Genomic DNA, 19,108 nt, shown 5'->3' with positions numbered 1-19,108 from the left:
TCTCAACTGGATTCATATTAAAATTGAAAGTGCATCAATCGCTGAACGTATAAAATGGTTTGATTTTGCATTGCGGGATATACATTTTTGGTAATTTATCCTTAAACCTATACTTGCGACTTATCAGGCAAATAGTTTTTTTGTTATTTGGGTTTTGCGACTAGATGGTTGTATCTCGAATGAGCACAATCAAATGAATGTACAAACATAAGCGCTCTAAACGTCGGCTTCGAGTCACCCTCCCCTTCGCGGCTTCTGCAATTAACTTGTTTCCTTCTCTCAAACACATTACAATTGTTGGAACCACGCGCAAGGGCCGCTTATGTCCCGTTGCTTGCCCGACGGATCGTTTCACGAAGCCCCCGTAGTAACACCTCTCTGGGGATGGGTATATGAAGACTGTGCGAATGTTTTGTGTCTCTTTCGAAATGTGTAATTACGCTATGCTCTAATGGTACTGCGGAGATGATCACGAGACAGGCACATACATATCCATTGATCGGTACACTAGCCCAATCACACGCGCCTTGGCGTTACCGTGGCACACTACTGTTCGCCCGGTTCTTTATCGTTTCAATCAATGACAAATGGTAGTTTAATTATCATCATCCTCCGGGTCGACAGCACGAAAGAGCTGCTACTAGTTGATAAATATATATTTTGCTTTTACTCTATCTTTCCGCACGTCGTTAGATTTGTGGCTCTGCAATAGACTCAGTGAAGAAATAGTTCTAGTCATCTTGGACTCAAGGACGACCATGGCATCGAACAACTAGCTTATATGCAATAAATAAATTATGTCCACCTCGTACGGGTACACCTTTCCTTTCTTCATTTCCATCTGATCGCCGTTTTGTGCAAGTCGTCTGCACACTTCGGTTATAGCATTACTCCTACAGCGGCACTACTTGCCGACGAACTGTGTGCTCAACACACTCAACGAAAGAATAGTGAAAACAACAAACGAAAGAAGTGAGGAACGTTCAACGTGCATTTACGACTAAGCTTAGTGTGTGGTCTGCCTTACATAAGATCTTCGCCCGGTCTACGGTCCCTACTGGTCTGGTGCCAATAATAATAATAATGATAATGGTAATAAATATTAAATCGGAATTTTCTGAAACCCGCATCGTCAAAAGGTTAAATCTGTTGTTCGCATGGCATTGTGTATGTACATTGTGTGTGTATCGGACAATCGCTAGGTTTTATTCGTGTGCGCCATAGTGGCGCACACAGTAATGAAGAACTAAAACACAAATATCTGGCCGGCTCCAGCCACAGTGGGAAAGGAAAGCAAAAACAAACGCACATATGGTTCTGGAGCCAGACTGCTGATGAGGGTGAAAACACAAAAATCAGATGGGCTCAGAGGATGGCCGTGAGTGGGAAACCTTGTTTGCTGACCCGCCCGGGGGTGAGACTATTAAATGCTGTGCGCGCCCAGATATTGATTCGTTTCGTAAGTAAGAACAACCCAACAACCTCCCGCGCCGCCAACACAAGGAATGATCAAGAATCGCGCAGGTCCGCACAGCCGTACAGTAGTGGTTGGGGCGACTAACTCCGCATCCGCTTGGCGTTCGGTTCGAGCTTCACGTTCACCATACCGTACTCGGTGCTGTACAGCATACTGTCCAGATCGTCGTGGGTCGGCCGTGGAGCTACTTTCTGTGTGTGGATAGCGAAACGCAGTTGGTAGAACGCCACAGTCAACCGCCAAACCGATCCCTAATGTTCGCCCCACTTACCTCTCCCATGACCGCGATCGGGGTGGTGTTGGTCGCTTTCGCGACCTTGTGCTCGATGATGAAGAACATGTACTCGTCGTACAGCAGCCGGATCAGGTGGAAGCTCCCGAAGCTGCCGGCCGACCGGAGTGTCAGGTCGCGGATCACCATCGAGCTGTAGAAGCTCCACTTGAGCAGAAACTGGCGCGCCGCATTGACGAAGCTCGGTTTGCCGCGGAAATCCTGCAGCGCGTCGTCCACCACGTTCTGCAACCAGCAGGCCCACTGCTCCAGCGTGTTCTGTTGCTGGAGGGCCGCCTTGAAGTCGTTCTCTAGCCGCTGCACGATCGACGTATCGCACTGGCAGATCCACGATGCCTGCTCCTGCACGTTGCGGAAGTCGACCCGATTCAGGTCGCTCAGCATTTGCGCGATCTGCGTGCCGTTCTGCAGCACGGCCCGGGCCGCCTGGGCCAGGTGATTGAGCGACGTGTAGCGGCGGAGTGTCTGGCCAAAGGCCGACACCGCCGACAGCTTGATGGCCGTGATCGGTTCCGGGCACCCGCTCATCGCCGACGTGAGCCAACTTTCGAGGTTTTTCGCGAAATTGCGAATGGCCTGCGTCAGGCCGGTCGGTATCGGGCGCAGCACGTCCGGGATCAGCACGTCGACCATGTTCTGGTAGAACTTTAAATCGACGTGCTTCACAAACTCCTGCACCGGTTCGAACTGCGTCAGCAGGTACAGCTTCTGTTTGCTGAGATACTTCTCTTCCTCGCACTCGTCCCCGTTGTTGTTGTTGTTTTCCGCGCGCCAAAACTCGCGCCACAGCGACTCGATCATGTTGAAGTCCAGGTTCAGGATGGCATCCAGAAACGCTTCGCAGTGCTCGCGGTAGATCGAGCGGAGCGTGTCCACGTCCTCCAGCGTTATCTCGTCCGGCAGCGGGTGGATCATGTCGATGATCGGAAACTGCGGTATGGCACCACTCGGATCACCCAGATACTACGGAAGAGAACCCCCGAACCGTATTAGAACCGCGACCGAAGCGAATGTTCCGCCCCGTTCACTCACCTGTGCGCACGAATCGGGCATTTCCGCCTTAAAACTGTTCTTCTTCGGACCCCGCCCATGGCCCAGCGACATTCCGCCCGCTCCTTGGTGATGCGTTACACCACCGTGGCCACCGCCGGCTCCCATCGACCCGTTAGCTTGGATACCGGTCCCACCGTTGCCACCCGTTGCTCCGGTGTTGCCGTGGACGTGCATACCATTTCCGTTGCCACCACCGAGGCACCCGTTCCCGTTGCCCAGCTGTTGATGGTGGCCACCCATCAGCTGACCCGAGTGTTGCGGCTTGCAGTCGATGGCGTTGACCAGCGGGGACGTTGGCTTGATGCGAATGCCGTAGTAGTGGTACTTGCTGTTACCGCGCGTCCCCAACCGGCGCGTCCTCAACCCGCTGAACACCGAACGGATCAGCTTGCCGAAGCTGGCCGCATTGACCGCGTCCAGCTTGTTCTCGTTGCAGTGCCACATGTAGTGATTGTAGAGCGTCGACCGTGGCAAGCTCACACCGTCCGCCGTCTCGTAGTTTTCCATCAACCAATTGACCTGCAAGTAAGGCAAACATCGACGCACAGGTTCGCAGCGAGTTAGCAAGATTGGGGGACGAGTGCCGTCGGTACGCGAACATTTGATTGGCACAACCGAAACAAAGAACAAAAGAGCGGTAAGCAATAACCAAACACAGAAAGCAACCGAAACGAAACGAAACGATGAAACACGCCGCTAACAACCAATAAACCAATTGCTTACCGTAGCGGGCAGAACGCGAGCAGCATGGGCCAGATTGGGGCTGTGATCGAGATCCTGGCCCGATGCTGCAGACGCTTGCTGTGCGTGCAAATACGAGACTACGTCCTGGATGTTGATGAGAGTGTCAGGCGAATTTGGACAGAGTTAGAGGGAAAGAGAGAGAGAGAGAGAGAGAGAGATAGAAAGAAAAACAGAACCGAAAACCAGAACCGATAGAAGGAAGCAGGAAGACAGAACAGAGTGTTAGTATCCTTTTGCGGTGTGTTTTATGAAAGGAATTGGCAAAAAAGCTGCAATTACTATTGACGAAAAGCAACAGCGATTGTGATTCCGTTTGTGAAGCAGGGCACTCTATTGATCGGGTGGATATGATCGGGAAAACTGTGCGCGATGTGTGCTAAGCCAACGGGACAAACTGGGCAACGGCAACCGAACAACCCCCGTAACGACAGACACTCTTAATTCTTAGCCCACAAGTAAAGTCGACCAAGACAAATCTTTGCAAATTCAAAAAGCACGTCAAAATTTCAGCAGAAATCTAGAAATGGCGACCAAGTGTTACTTTGATTGATGGGCCTCCGTTGTCAAAAGAACCAACTCGAGTTGCGTTCGTAGGTTACTAGATGCCTTCAAATGACATGTGTTTAAAATGTGTACTGCTGTTGCCATGTAAAATTATTGCCAGCAGCAGTTGGCTAAAATACATTCGCCATACATTCCATCAGCACAGTTTCAAGAATAAATATCAAAAGCTCAACTAGTGTCCTTTGTTTAGATGGCGAGTATTTTCCAAACATCAGTTACACACACTGGCCCTTCATTGCGTGCTATTTGCCAGCGCACTCCGCGGAATGAAGGAACGTAACAGTTCCCAGTAACAGTTATCACAGTTGTCATAAACAACTCAATTGAACGTTGCGTGATTGAAATGGTTGGAAAACCACCGACAGATTTTCAGGCAGCCGGTGCAAAAAACCATTAAACAGTTATCCGAAGGTGCGGGAGTTAATTAAATAACAACTCCCGAGCACCAGGGCACTAAAAGCTGCGCACAACGGAACGTACACCCACCGCAAAAAAGGACACAACGGATAATATCAATTCTGCACATGCATTCAGGATCGCAACGAGCCTTGACGGTGGTGAACCAATGGCGTGTGTGTTTCTTTTTTTTACTACCCATGCCCCATAAAAACAGGACATTGTTTAAAATGGAAAACTCGGCATCAATTACGCAAACGAAGAGGAGTTCGATAACAATCATGCACCTGAGCGCAGCCTCGTCATCCCGCGGTCGACCGCAGTCACTTCTGTGGATTCTTCCAATGTCCGCTCGGGTGGAGCGCGAGGCGAGCCGGCGCGCAGAAATTGTCCGGCTTCGGTTGGCTGATTGTGGTGTCGGTTGCCGTTGCGGTTGCACCTCCGAGGGACCCGCCCGCCGTCCCTCCCGCGATTATCCTTCCGCCGTGGATGGACAGGCCTGTACTTACCGTCATGTTTTGGGGCGACGAATCCGACTGCTGCTGTTGCGTTCCGGGTGCGCTCCCATTGCTCCCGTTGACACCGGTGGCCGAACCGAGCAGTACCGATTCGTCGACCGGTACAATGTACTGCTGCTGTTGCTGCTGATTAGCGGTTCCAGCATTCGGTGCACTCCCGTTACCGGTGGAAACGGTTCCATTAACGGTTCCATTCGGAGCCGCGTTGGCACCACCGTTGGTCGAACCGTTTCCGGTTCCACCGGCGTCCGAGTGTGTGGTGTTGGTACCGGTTCCGGTCGTACTATAATTTCCTCCGGTAGCATAATATTGCTGCTGTTGCTGTTGCTGCTGGCCGCTCGAACCGTAATCGCCGACGGTATACACGGGGTACGACCTGCAACGACCAATGTTTGGACTCTCATGATAAGACTGTTTCTTTAGCACCAAGTATCAGTGTAGTTCTAGTAAAATAAGACAAATTCGAACGTAGTGTTGCAATAAGCTGTAGCAAGGACCAATAGTACCAAAAACGGTAACAAGTCGAACACGATTCAATGAGACAAAGCTGAAGGCTGGCGCTGGCGAGTACACAAATAGCAGATTAGAGGAACTCTGACAGGAACAAGACGGTGCGACTTACATTTGTGTCTGGCCCTGGTTGGAGGCATTGTACATATCCGAGTCGACATACTGCACGTACGTGTGGTGGTTGGGGCCATTGTCGGGCGATGAGACTGCAAGAAAAAAAACAGGAGGACAAAGCGTTAAGGACGATTATTTTCAATCTACGTTTGGGCGACCCATTTTGGGCGAAAATTGGCCACTCATTTTCTTTATCATCAGCGAATCGAGCGAAGGGAAGTCATAAATCGGATTACAGAATTTATTTGCCAATTTTTTTGTGTTTCGGTCCTGGTCCGGTCCTCTGGTCGGCTGTTTTCTCGAACCTCCGGTCCAGTCGGGCGCGGTGTCAACGTTAACGTGGGCTTACGTGGCCCGTGGACATGGCAATGTGCTGTTCGGTTCGGAAAAATGGTGACCTCTCAAAGAAAAATCATCGTCCACCGAGACACATCTGCCCGGGGGCCGCTGAATCGCGAAAATGGAGTCCACGGCCAACGGCCATCTTGTTTTTCATTTCAAACATTTCTCGTCGCCGGTTCCGCGTCCCCTCGCTCTCTCTCTTTGTCGCACTTTTTCCGTTCCTTTTTCCGCCCTAAGCAAAAACGCGTGCAGGATGTATAGGGGACAAAAGCGTTCGAGAGGCGACCGTCGAGTTCCCGAACGCTGTGGGTGAGAGTGTGCGTCTGGTGAGCTCAATGAAGCCGTAAAAATTCTACAAAATTCTCCATCGACGGTCGGTCGGTTGGTCTGCCGACGGATTGCCTCCCCCGGGGGCATCTGGCACCGGAAATGTGCCTGGTCCCGTTTACGGGACTGTCAAAACGAAAGCGAGTCGTGAATCCACCGCCGCCGCCGCCACCAGTCAGCTCCGGTCTTTGAGGATTCGGTGAGCACCGTCACAGCGAATTTGCTTTTCGGGTGGGTGTATATTTTTGGATTTGCCACAGAACTTGAAACCGTAGTCCAGGATTCCAGTGCGGAAGGGACGTCCCCGGAAGAGCGAGAGACTGCACACCCCGCTGGAGGGTGGTTTTTCATTTCTTGAAAGTATTTTTATTCTCATTTGATTTATGAATAGGAAATACGTGGCGGGGATACCCTGCTTCGCCGTGGGCTAAGCCATGCTTTGTTGGCTCTCGTCGTTCCGGGGTCACCACGAACCGCGGGATGCGAGAAGATGGATGCCATTCCAAGATTTGGGAAAAGCCATTTCGAATGGCTGGTGAAAAAGGACAAAAAAAAAGAGCACAATAAAAGGAAAAACGCATCGACTTCAGCCATGATGGCCGCCATCGTGAGCCTGTGAGCCTGTCCCACGGCACGGCCTCTCGGGGGACCTCGGGAGCGTGTTTCAAGGGCCACGGCGCAGTCACCGCTGAATGGCAGGATTTAACTTCAAAAGTCACACAATCAACGAGAGACGAACGGACTGAAGATGCAGATGATAGGATGTGCGGTCGAATGGAGCGAATGAAAATGATGACTTTTTATTGCTTTTCAGAAATTCATTGTTTTCCCTTCGCTACGGGTGTGCGAGGTCGAAAATTCTGGACGTGTCGTCACGCAGAGTGCCAATTGGCGAAAAAATGATTTTCCATATCGACGACTTTTGGCGACCATAGAAGGCTACACATGTGTGCCCTCCACATGTGTGAAAATGGTCTGCTCGAATCGGATCTGGCGAAAACGCTGGCGATTAACGAACTGTGAGCAAAGTGTAAGGTTCGTTTGCCTTTTTTAATTCTAAAATTTACGGCAAAACTGTATTATAAAAAAAATCGCAATCACTGAACCTTACAAGTATCTCCAATTAGGATCAAGGCGTAAGGGAGAAAACCTTAAATTTTGTAAGCGAATTCGTCTTTCGGTCGGCATGACCTTTCCATCATTTTGAATTCAGAAAGCCAAACTTCCGTGCATTATACCACTTAATATTATTATGTCGCAATGGCGAGATTTTCCACCAGACAGAGGAGTCTACAGGATGTAAAGATGCTCTTCGCCACATGTGGTTAGAGAAGTTTGATAAGATTGACGTAGATCAGCTTCATTTGGCAATTCTTCGAATGGCACAGTACTTATATTTAAATCAATTTTTTTTTTCAGCATAACCTGCTTTGAATTGGATACAAAAAATTCGGATTTTTTTAGACCGTCCATTACTTGCTTACTTTGATACTTGGTAGGCTTGGAGGTTTGATTTTGGATTTTGGGTTGCATGGGCATGTGAAGAGTACAATTTAAAATGGAAAAGGAGAATGCAAATTACATACCAGTAACAGTGATATACTGCGGTGTGCCATCGGCTGAGTTTTGTGCCTGCACTACGGCCACTTGGGTCGTAACTTGTGCTGTGTCGTCGGCTGTAGCTTCCGAAGTACTGCCACTTTCGGTACTATCGTTTGCAGGGTTGTCCAAGAGCTTTTCATTGTCTGCCTTTAAATCTACGCTTTCACTCTCGTCACTGACAGAATGCAGAATATTAATGACGGTTCCGTTGGGATGAATCACTATTTTTTTCTACAAAACAAGTAATATAGACAAACGATTTAAGCGTGCTTTGCAAACGCAACATGTTTCGGTATGCTCCCGCTTACCTGCTGTTGTATCATCTGTTGCAAAGAGAGGCCGTTGGTTGTGTTGCCCAGTAGGCTCATGATGTTCGAGTTGTTCAGTAAGGCGGTGGGCAAAAGGGCGGGTTTTATGGTGCCATTTTTAAGACTTCCTGCGACGGCAATCGTCGGTATCTGCGACGTACCGGTGGTACACGAAGCCATCACTGGTGTTGCACTTGTAACGTTGACCGATGCTTCTGGTGTGTCGGAATTGGCGGAGCCATTGGGTGTGATCGTAGCATCCAGTGGTTCGGCAGATGCTTGGGCTGCGTTCGCGTCGTCCCCTTTAATGCCAGTTGCTGGGATTACGGTAATAAAGTTTCGTTGTGTCGCTAATCGTGTAGCCATTCTGTTTTAGCATCAGTTGTCAGTTGTTTCTCAGCATAAAAATATTTTGCAGCGTATTGTGGTGCAGGTTCACCCAGCTTGCTGTTTCACGCTTTTCTGTATTTATGTATTATCTTTCCTTATCGGAACAAGATAAAGCTTGTGTTCGGTTGCGCGTAGACTAAGTTCTTGATATGAATTGTTTTTAACAATTGGGCGGAACGATTATCACTGGATTTAAAATAGTACGTAACAGAAGGACGAAAGGAAGAATAGAAGTCCACCAGCGGCCGGTGACAGTGTAAGGCTTTGAGGTACTGCAAACGGTTTCGAACGTCGAACGTCTCTAAAACGTGTTTCTTTCACTCTGCATTTCCTGGCATAATTCGGAAGTTGGTTTCAACCAAAGGATGCCGGCCTTTTATGGTGGAAAACCTGCAATAAAGAAAACAACAGTTGAATTATTTATCCACATGTTTTAGCTTCATTCGACACGAAACGGTAAACAATAGAGCACCACAATGCACTTCGACAACGATTAGCTGGTCAGACGCCATCTGGTGAGAGCTTTGGGCACAATGTAGAAATCGTGGCCAACCAAGACGGGATTTGATCGCTCCTTTGAAAGGTGTTCGTAAGCCCCAAAACGTTATAGGAACGGGGCTGACATTAACTCTTCATACATTTGGCATATTTCTTCGGCGCAAAACCTATTACGCACATTGTTATAACCAACGTTTTCATGGCTTTTCATGGAGTTTCATGATGATTTTCACGTTTTGTATTTAAAAATTCGAGAGGCTATGCAGTTATGTTGTTGCCAACTTCAAATCACTTCACCTGCAACAGTTTGACGCAATCTATCTTTGTTGTTTGCTATCACAATTAATGGAGAGAAAGGACAGTAAACACCGGTATATAACAAACAGCAACTTATGCATCAAGCACAAGCACACAACGGATACTGACGCCTAGCGATCGAACGCTGCTACTAAGGACTCTGCAGTGCTGCTAGGACACCGCTGCATGGCGCTGGCAACATCGCGGGTTTAGTTAGAAGCAAAAAAGGCTCGCCTGGCGTATTGATCAAACATGCTGCCCTACTGTCGTTCCGCCTGAACCGGTAGCCCCCCTTGGAAAACGCTGTTCGGGGGCGAAACACTGTTCGGATACGGTAAGGCACGCCAACCGCCAGCTGCAAAGGATATCCTCCGATGTTGCTGGCACCGTTGCAGACAAGGCCTGGGCACAGGACACGGCTCGCTGAGCATCGCCGCGTTTGTTGTTAGGGTCCTTCAGGATCACCGGACTTGTGGTTGCTGGAAGGATTGTCCGGACACCATATGGGCCACACGCATCGACACACAAACACACACATACACTAATGTTTCATTATACAACCGTTTCCCCAGGTTACGCGATGATGGAGAAAGGACACATCGCAACTTCTCAAGTGGAACCGCAGAGTGGGTTTTGATCTCGTGGAGATGGGTTTAAGTAGGGAAAAAATAGAGGGCTTCGCATTTGGAGAATGTGACTTACTTGGATCATACGCCTTATGCGAATGTGTTTTTATTTATGGACCGGAAACATTTTCAAAAGATGTTATTCTTTTGAATTTAAAGGAACGGATATAGGACCGTATTTATTGGAATATAAATTTTAAATATACAATATAATTTTTTAAACAAGCATCAATATCCTGTAAAATGTGTTCGTTTTTTAATTTTTCAAAATATATCAAAATGAAGAAAGTAATTATTTTTAATCACATTCTTTTGTGGAAATTCTTTGATCAATGCCGAAAACTCCAAACAAACAACTCCAAAATAGGCAATCCAATGGAGCGTGGCAAAACTAGCAACCCGTGGCAACGCGTGCCTCGTACTTGGTAACCGCTGTGTGCTGCCATGCACTCTGGCCGCGCATATCGGAATCGGTATTCGTCCTACGGCCCCTTGTAAACAATGCACGGCGCTTTCCCAGGTTGTCAAAAGAAAAATAGAGGCGGTTTGTTTTTCGGCACTAGCTGATCTGAGGGAGTCCCCACTAGCTTACCTTTCTATCCTTTCTTAAGGATGAACTGCAATTCCGAGGAACATTCATTTTCGCTGCGTACGTTCGAGTGCATGTTTCGCACATAAAGTGGGTTCCTTGGGAACAGGTGACAAGCAGGTTTCGGGATTTACATCTCCAGTGTTTTGAGCGCGCCGTAATAGGTGTGTGACCAGCTTGGCTTCAAAAGCCACATTTTCATCGTTTTATGGTGCTTTCTAAGCGTATCCCGATTTGGTATGCACGAAGAGCATTGCAATATTTTAGGACCAGTCCACTTTTGGGTTGATTTTTCAACACCCACCGTCCCTGCTATTGCGCCGAATCTTCCAGTTAGTGCAAATATCACCAATATTCGTTTTCAGTGCACCTCGTCCGGTTGCTACCAGTAATACTGCTTCACTAGTTCCGTGGCCAGATTCTTACGGCCGGCTGGATCGTAATGTTGGCGAAGGCAAATTGCAGCACGGCGGAGATACAGCGATTTTACACCTCACTGTGCACGAAATGTGAACGTTTATTTTGGTTTCACAAGTTCATTGGGTTTACAGTTTGCGCAACGGATGTGTCATTTCGCGGTCCGTGGAAACGAGCAGTGGAAAAATCTTCCCCACACTGTTTCGTAGCAACTACTTTGATGAAATCTCTTTTATTTTGTTATTCGTTTTTCTACTCGTTGCCAAGGAGACTGCTGGGCAAAATTTTGACAGTTTGCGTCACCCGTCGTTCGTCGATTTGCTGTTGCGCGACTCCGTTCATCGACTCGACGAGTCGAGTAAAGCGCTGAGCTAACCTTTTAAAGTCATCGTTTAACTTCGCGCCGATAGGAAAAATGTCGAAATATTAGTTGCTTAGTTGCTTGCTAACAAAGTTTCATTATATGACGATATTAAAAGTTTATTCTTTGAGTGTTTTGCCCCATATGTGAAATATTTCACTGTTGCTAAATATTTCAAACATTGTGTTGCTCTTTGTAGCTCATTACGCACCGCTTTCGAACGTACGTTGAATGTTAAATGTTGAATCAGTCTGTCTGTTTAACACCATTTTGTGAGCATAAGTAAATAAATCAATTGTATTTAAAATAAGCAGGCTCCACATAAATGTTTCCGACATGTATAAATATTTTACCATATTTTTATCGTCGTACAGGCAAATTGCGGAAATATGTTTGATAGCAAGTATTGGTTAGAGTTTAACTGGTAGTATGATTGTTTCTAAAAGGAGATGGTATTGTTGAGAAAATGTGGCTCGTGAGAAGTTACGGCCGTGTGGTAACGTTAACACTTAAAGACCATTCATTGGATTTCTAAGAATATTCTCATAAGTAAGGAATCGGAACATAAATCAGATCTTACATCTTACAACCGACAGAAACAAAATGTTTTATACGAAATTATCATCATTGTAAGAATGGCACATGCCTTGCCACAATACATGCTCGTTAAATACTTCATTTTTAACAGCAACAGTGATTAGCGTCGAGCAAAGCCGCATCCAAACTAGAGACAAAACGGTTAATAACAGGAAAAGTAAAAGATTTCGCCGTGAGTAAGGAAAAATGTTCGCTGGGGCTGAAATACCGAAAACTTTCCAGAATCTTTCCAGAATCTTTTTGATTGTGTCGTAGTACCACCTCCCTTTCATCTGGAATCCTCCTTGGCTCGTAGGCCTCTTTCATATTTCGAATAATGCCCGGCTGGCTCTCCTTCTTAAACCAACAGTCGAACCAGGCGAAAAAAAACTCTCGCCATTCCCCACCGGGTGTTCGGTGAGGTAGGTTAATCCGTCGGGCGCGGGCCGAGGACGTGCGATAAGACGCATCCTGCAAAGATTTGGCGTTCAAGAGCCTCTCCCTGTGGTGTTTGCGTCCCGGCGGGATTTATTAGATTTTTCGGCCACCAGCACGCTGTTTGATTTGATGGAGGCGCTTTCTGCGTGATGGGGGCCCACTTTTATTATCTGTCAAGATGTTTTTTTTCTGCTTCAAACCATCCCCCCCACAAATCCCTCCAGCGACATAAATGGTCGTCCAATGAAGTCTGGCGCGTATATTTTATGAAAATATGTTCATTGCCTTTCAATCACTATCGAATATTGTTGCGACACTGACCACCGAATGTATCGTTCGAACACGCGCTTTGCAGTTCGTTGGCGAAATTTCCGTGAACCATTTCTTCCAAAAGACCTGCTTAAATTGGTGGTAACATCAAAGAACGAATTTTCATTCTTGTACTTAAACTTAGGCAATTCGGCGCATGGAAAGCGAATATTTTATATTTCCACCGGCCAGGCGAACCGACAAAAGCTCAAACAAAGGTGTCCGAAGGAAAAAGAAGAGAAATTAAATGTGGACCTCCAATTCTGCCGTCGCTTGTGGCTTCTGTCGGGAACAGTGCCGCACATTCCACGCATTCCGGCAGGAATACCCGATCGTCAAAATACCACTCGAAAGCGTCGAAGAGGCCAAGAGAATGGGAGAGAGAGAGAGAGACAGTACGGCAAAGAAAGGGCGTAAGGGAAAAAGAGAAAACAAATGGCAATGGAAAAGTGGCAAACAGCAAGAGAGTCGAGCCTAAAAATGTTAGGAAAATCAATGGAGCAAAACGAAATTGTGTATTCCTTCCGTACTCCAGGGAAAACTCCAGAGAGTAACCGACACCAGAGAACGAGAGAGAGTGGAAGCGTCGTTAGGAAGTGTCCCCAAATGAATCGTTAAAAAGGGATGGCCATGCTTTGGGCCGGGCCGTTTGATGGAAGCGGATTAGCGTGGCAAGTAGGCGAATCGCCCCGGGTGGGTGTTGCGAGGGTGGTGTGGTTCCCCATTGCAGAGAGAGAGTGAGAGAGAGAGAGAGTATTGGCCTGGAGCGAGCCGCACTCATCGACACGACGGGGACACTGAGCCAGTTTTCAGTGATCCGCACGACTCGCATTTGGTCACCGCCATCGGGAGCGCCTTCACGCTCCGGGTTATACATTTTTATAACCACAGTTTCTTGGCAGGCACTGCTTGGCACTGCTCCTGACTGACTGAACTGCCCTGCCTAGTGCCCCCGCCCCCACAGTGCAAACCTCAACCCGCGCAGCGGGTCATTCCAGAAGAATTGGGGCACGCGGACCCAGCGCTTCCGGGACATCTGCGGGTTTCGCTTCCGGGTAAGAGAGTTCGGCCGCCCGCGCACGGTTTGCCACTGTGGTGCTAAGATGGACGGAAAAGTGTGTGATCGGAATCTGGGCTCGAAGACCGAGGGCAGATCCTTGCAGAACGGGTACGGCAGGCCGCTGCCCCAATATATGTGATGTACAGTCAGCAAACAGGAAGCTCTCCCAGCTTCCCGGAAGGATTGTGGTTCACGAATAGCTTATGTACAGTGTGCCTTGATCGTGTCGTGTGTGTGTGTGTGTGTGTGCGGGTGGCTTTCTCCCGTAAGAAATTGTGACCAAGTTCCAGTGCCATAGTCAGAGTGGAAGAATTGGTCCTGGGTATCGCTTTTACGCTACAGTGCACGGGATGTCGGTTTGAATTCGAGTGTTGTGATTTATTGTTTTCCCTTCGGCCAACAAATGGATGACAAATTATTAGCCCGTGCGTTTCCGCTTCGGTGCGTGTGTAGTGTCAAAGTGGACCTCGAAGCGAAGCAAAACGATGCAGCCGAACGGCAGAAACTCCGACGGCCCGTGGACCAAGGAGCAGCAACAGCAGCAGCAGTAGTAGCAGTAGCAGCGAAATATCGATCGCCCTTTTTCCGCGTGTGTGTTTCCGTCTCTTCGCAGTGAAAAACCGAAGCAATCGTGGCGCACGCACTCACAACCACCAGCATACGTGCGTACGCCTCCCACTCACACGGACAGCGTGCGCTACTATCATTCACCGCGCCGCCACACACAGGACACAATCGCCCGCGCGGCTGTGCGGGCGTCTGCGAGAGAGAGAGAACGAGAGCTAAGGACAGGAAAACACGAGAGAAAGAGAGAGAGAGAGAGAGAGAGCAAGAGAGAAAAGCAAAAGCACGGCCGACTGAGGTCGTTGACGGTAACGGTTAACGGTGTGTGTTGGATATCACCGCGGATACGACGCGTCTGAGGCCTTATCTCAGCAAAAGTGGCCGCGCTCGGGGGTGTTAGTAGCGAGTTTGGTGGTGCGTGCGTGTGTGTTGCTCTTTGGGTGATTGTGGCGAAACACTAGATCGTCGTGTGCAGGAGAGTAAAGCTTCGTGCGTCGAAACCGCCGTACCATTCCCTTCAAAGTCCAACATTCGCTCACTGGAACACTCTCTCAGTTCAGCACTTCTGCTCGGAGTGGCGCGCATGCACGAAGGCGAACTACTCGTACCAAGCTGATAAGAAAGCATATCCACCTGACCGATGAGACAGTGAGAGAGAGAGAGAACCAGAGAGCATCGCAGCCGTGAGTGCTTCTTGGAGCCCGAGGCGTCCGAGTTGTAGGAGCTTTGGAAGCCCTTTTCTCGGTCGAGTCACGTGTCCTCGAGTTGAGCCGTGAGCGTGTGTTAGTGAGCTGGGTGCCAGCAGCTTGGAACAGGGTGCATAAGAACGCGCCTCTGTCTCCCGACATTACCCGACAGGCGACTAACGGAACTGCATCCTTAAAGCCGATGCTGTCCTTCGATGCGCGCACGAACCCGGGATGTAGGCCACCCTGCAGCCTTTTTGGCGATGGATGGAGCAAAAATCCAGTCGCATCGGCAACAAGCGCTGGCGCCTGCCAGCCAGACCTGCCGCCGGAGTGTGCTTTCTTTTGATAGGGCCGGCAGCAACAGCACACACCATTTGTGGCTCAAACGGCTTCGCAATGACTACTTGCGCAACATCCCCTTTTTCATTTTGCTGTGGAATTCTTTCATTCCTTTCATTTTGGTCCAGTGGCCTCCATCGGCACTAGTTCCGCTGTAGTAGGTTTTCTCTGAAACTTATCACTTGAATACAGGGAATTTCTTGAGTTCTCTTTTGATAATACATTCCTAGTATAGAAAGAGAGTACGCGAAAGGAGCCCTTGCTACACTTTGCGTTGCCACACGATACTCCGGATGCTCCGGAATGTCTGCCGTAGGTTACTCCGATTACTGTCAAGTGACTTGTTGAAAAGTTTCCTACTGTTCAAGTCTCTTGTCCTTTTTTTCTTTGGAGTGACTTGAGACAATGTCTGTGTGGGAGCGAAACGTCTTTGTCCTGTCTTCAACCTTCTTGAAGAGTGTCCTTAACCGGGCCGACCGGGGGACGACTAGAACGCTTCTCATGTCGCCTGCCTGAACCACCGCATCGGGGCTCATCCAGCTTTGATGGCAAAATTATAATATTTCCACCTTGCCGCAAACACACCGGTCACCGCTCACCGGTTCCGTTTTCTCTGGCCCCTTCCTCTCACTCGGTCGCTTCCCACGGCGTAGGTCACGTCCGGACGTGGTGGGTGGGTTCGTAGGGCTCTGATTGCAGGTTAAGTCCTCTCGAAAATATGGAAATTAAATTAGATAATCAGCCATTGGGTGCTTCCCGCCGACAGTTCCCGCCAACGCCGCTACCACGTGACTGAGTGATCTGGGGCAAGGGTTTGTGGCCGTGGCCGTTGGTTGATGCCGAAGTCGAAGTGTGCGAAGCGGAGTGAGATGTGACCGACCGACCGACCATCGGTGGCACGCAATGTACGCGAAGCCGGCGCTCAGAATGAAGAAGGACCAGCAGCTGCCAACGCCTCCACTAAGTCTCCAGCATCCGACGCAGGACCACGACCAATCGGAGCAGCAGAACTGTCAGTGTCGGCGTCTCGAAGTGTTCGGTGCGCTTGTAGTGACGGCCGGCGACGATCACGCCGAGGTCCTGCGGGATCCTACGACCATTTGTGCTTGCGCCCTCGAAGCCGCCGTCAATGAGTCACGTTCGTTCTAACCAGAGACTTCAGGAGCCGTTCGAGCCGCAGGAGTGGCAGCAGGTGCCGTACGAGTACGCGGAGTGGCACCGAGGTGCCGGTCGAGGTAGTGAGCAGCAGCGGCACCAGGCGCATCAGGCGCAGCAGTACCAGCAGCATCGCCATCAGGTGCAGCAGCAGCAACAACAGGACGACGAGGACTCGATCGAAGAGGTGGTACGGCTGCACCAGGCCCAGCTAAGCCAGCAGCGAGGCTCGGGAAACGGCACAGGAGTGCGCAGACGGTCGGCCGGTGTCCAGGTGGGCGGAGGTGGAACACGGGGCTTCGTGGCAACGGTTGGCGGTGTCGTCGGGCAGGGATTCCTTGCGCTGCGACGGACCCGGGTCCGAGCCGGCTGCGCATCATAGCACGGCCGGAACAGTGCTGCCAACTGCACCAGCCCGAAGCTAGTCGTCGTTACTCGCGCCCGACGTAGACTAATGCAGTGGAGGAAGTTTGCACGACTGAAAACGACTGCTACCGGACATTCGCGTACGCGAAGAATGCTTTGCTGTGGCCGAAGAAAGGTGAGTTGGCTATCGTGGAAACATTCATACATTCAATACGTAGGACTTTTGTTGAACACTTACCGGTGATGGAGAAGTATTAGCTGTAGTCGAAGTTATAGAACTTTGAATGACTAGTGACGCCTGGTGATGAAATTTGTTGAGACTGGAGCCAACTAGGCCTAGCAGGTGCAACATGCTAAATAAGCTTCGGGCTGTTAATGCGCGGATTCCCCATAAACAGTGCCTGCCAACAACAACCTGGCGACGTCCGCCCTGGAGATGTCCACCGGTAAAGTGATGTACGGAGAGGCTTTATGAGATTGAACACTGCTTGGTTGAGACACGGGGGCCACTGGGGCCTTCTGCCAAGAAAGTTGAGAGCATTTCGCAAGAGACACTTCGGGAGCGGCTCCAGCGGCGCTTGAAGCAGTGGGCCACATTCTCGAGCGCGCCACTCTGGGGAAGAACATAATTTATGGGGATAAACAACGGACTGAACGACGTCCATATTTCTCCCTCCGTTAGCCAGTGCCTTGCCGAGGAGCCAGGGGTCGGATCGTCTGCAAAAAGTGTCCGGCCGGCAGCAGCAGCAGTAGGGCAGCAGCAGTCGTCGGCAGCCACATGGCACGCTACCAACGGGCGCTGCTGTTGGTGTGTGAATTATGTTTGGGAAACATTATGGGCTATCGATTTTCCCTGCCCCATACAGGCGTTGGTTCGGCGGCCGTCGGTGTTGTCGTTGGAGTTTTATTGTTGGGCCCAACCTCTTACTCGAGCGCTCGAGCACTGTCGACCTCTTCAGCTCTTTGGCCGACTCTCGAAGCAAGAGCGTTGGGCAAGATGGCGGATGGCCGGTGGAGGCGCCTGGTCAGGCGTACAGGGAACGTTGGTGTCTTCATCCCTCCACCGTTGTCTTTCGCTCTCTTTGTTTCAGTGACCCACTGTGCGAGTTTCGCCTCTGTTCATAAAATGCTCAGAAGTTAAATGACTTGATTGGAGAAATCAAAGCATTCTTTGATGGTTGAGTCACTTGTTACTTACACGTTTCGCACGTAACTACGAAAATGTTAATAGTCAAAAGATTCTCAATAGCAGAAGTACAAATTGAACTGCTAATAACATAACCACAACATAACGAGTTGGGACAACACAAGCGAAAGCGAGTGTGCCAAAAGGTGTTGAGCAACATCTCCGCATTTTATTACCATAAATTGGCCATTATTTTAAAGACGTTCATACTCCCACGAAGCCATGGACAAAGCTACTGGACGCATTGGTCTTCGCTGCGCTTGTCCATCGTCCAACGTCTTGCTGGACGTAGTGCGCGGAAACAGGACATTCCTCGACACCTCGCCACGGACGTGGGTTCGATTTAATGGTCACGCTGGTTGTCCCGGCACGGATTCGCTTCGCTTTTTTGTGGCGCCCTGACCTGATGGAAAATACCTCTCCGAACAAATTCCAGTCATGTCCGAGGCTTTCGGCGAGACCGAGGGAGAAAACTGTTCTCACCACCTTCTGGCGGGCTCAATAATGGCGCCGTCCGCGGAACCGCTATAAACAGGGGAAGCAGGTTACTGAGGGTTCCGCGAGCCACCCTGCCACCGGTTGTCCTCGGTCCTGTTCGATTCCGCCGTCCATTGGTGGGCCAATCTTTGGAACGTGTTCGTCGACCACAAACGACACGTACTGTCGGCGTGCCTTGATTAAAAAGAAATTAACGCACTAGTAGTTGGAAAGGGGTTCCAAGGGACGTTTAAAATATGTTGTACAGTTTTCTTCGGTAGGTTTTACAACTTTCATGGCGTCCTCCTACAATCAGAAAGTATTCGAACCCAGCGAAGTACGTTGAATTTGGCAGGGTTCCGTGAGGGCACACTTGCACGGCAGACAGGGACTTTAATTGAGTTTGCTTCAACGAAAACCGCCCCGAGGTTCACCGGTTCGTCGTCGGTTTCCAAACTTCGGCGTAAAAGTCCCCAAAAAATCGGACAACCAATTCCAAATTCGGACATTCAATGACTGCCCAC

General features: G+C 49.6%; 3 protein-coding genes across 3 annotated transcripts in view; 2 read left to right on the top strand and 1 right to left on the bottom strand.

The window, feature by feature from the left end:
- Positions 1–1,358: 1,358 nt before the first annotated feature.
- On the bottom strand, positions 1,359–8,613 carry LOC128274457 (DNA-binding protein RFX2). Its single transcript, XM_053012670.1, has 8 exons — positions 8,244–8,613; positions 7,924–8,160; positions 5,667–5,760; positions 5,036–5,420; positions 3,546–3,650; positions 2,802–3,341; positions 1,749–2,732; positions 1,359–1,668 (listed from the first exon to the last, which is right to left on the bottom strand). The coding sequence occupies exons 1-8, from the start codon at positions 8,611–8,613 to the stop codon at positions 1,558–1,560; spliced, it is 2,826 nt and encodes a 941-aa protein (XP_052868630.1). The 3' UTR covers positions 1,359–1,557.
- Positions 8,614–16,327: 7,714 nt separating this feature from the next.
- LOC128270236 (AT-rich binding protein-like) lies at positions 16,328–16,937 on the top strand. Its single transcript, XM_053007638.1, has 2 exons — positions 16,328–16,477; positions 16,554–16,937. Exons 1-2 carry the CDS (start codon positions 16,328–16,330, stop codon positions 16,935–16,937), a joined length of 534 nt encoding a protein of 177 aa, XP_052863598.1.
- Positions 16,938–17,009: 72 nt separating this feature from the next.
- The window catches only part of LOC128270235 (rho GTPase-activating protein 100F), a 29,799-nt gene continuing 27,700 nt past the window's right edge, over positions 17,010–19,108 (top strand). Inside the window, exon 1 of the mRNA XM_053007637.1 lies at positions 17,010–17,096. Within this exon, the coding sequence (XP_052863597.1) occupies positions 17,010–17,096 (87 nt within the window). The remainder of the gene's footprint in view (positions 17,097–19,108) is intronic.

This window comes from Anopheles cruzii, chromosome 3, assembly GCF_943734635.1.
Source record: "Anopheles cruzii chromosome 3, idAnoCruzAS_RS32_06, whole genome shotgun sequence".
NCBI classification, from domain to species: Eukaryota; Metazoa; Arthropoda; class Insecta; order Diptera; family Culicidae; genus Anopheles; species Anopheles cruzii.
This window is presented reverse-complemented; position numbering and strand designations above follow the sequence as displayed.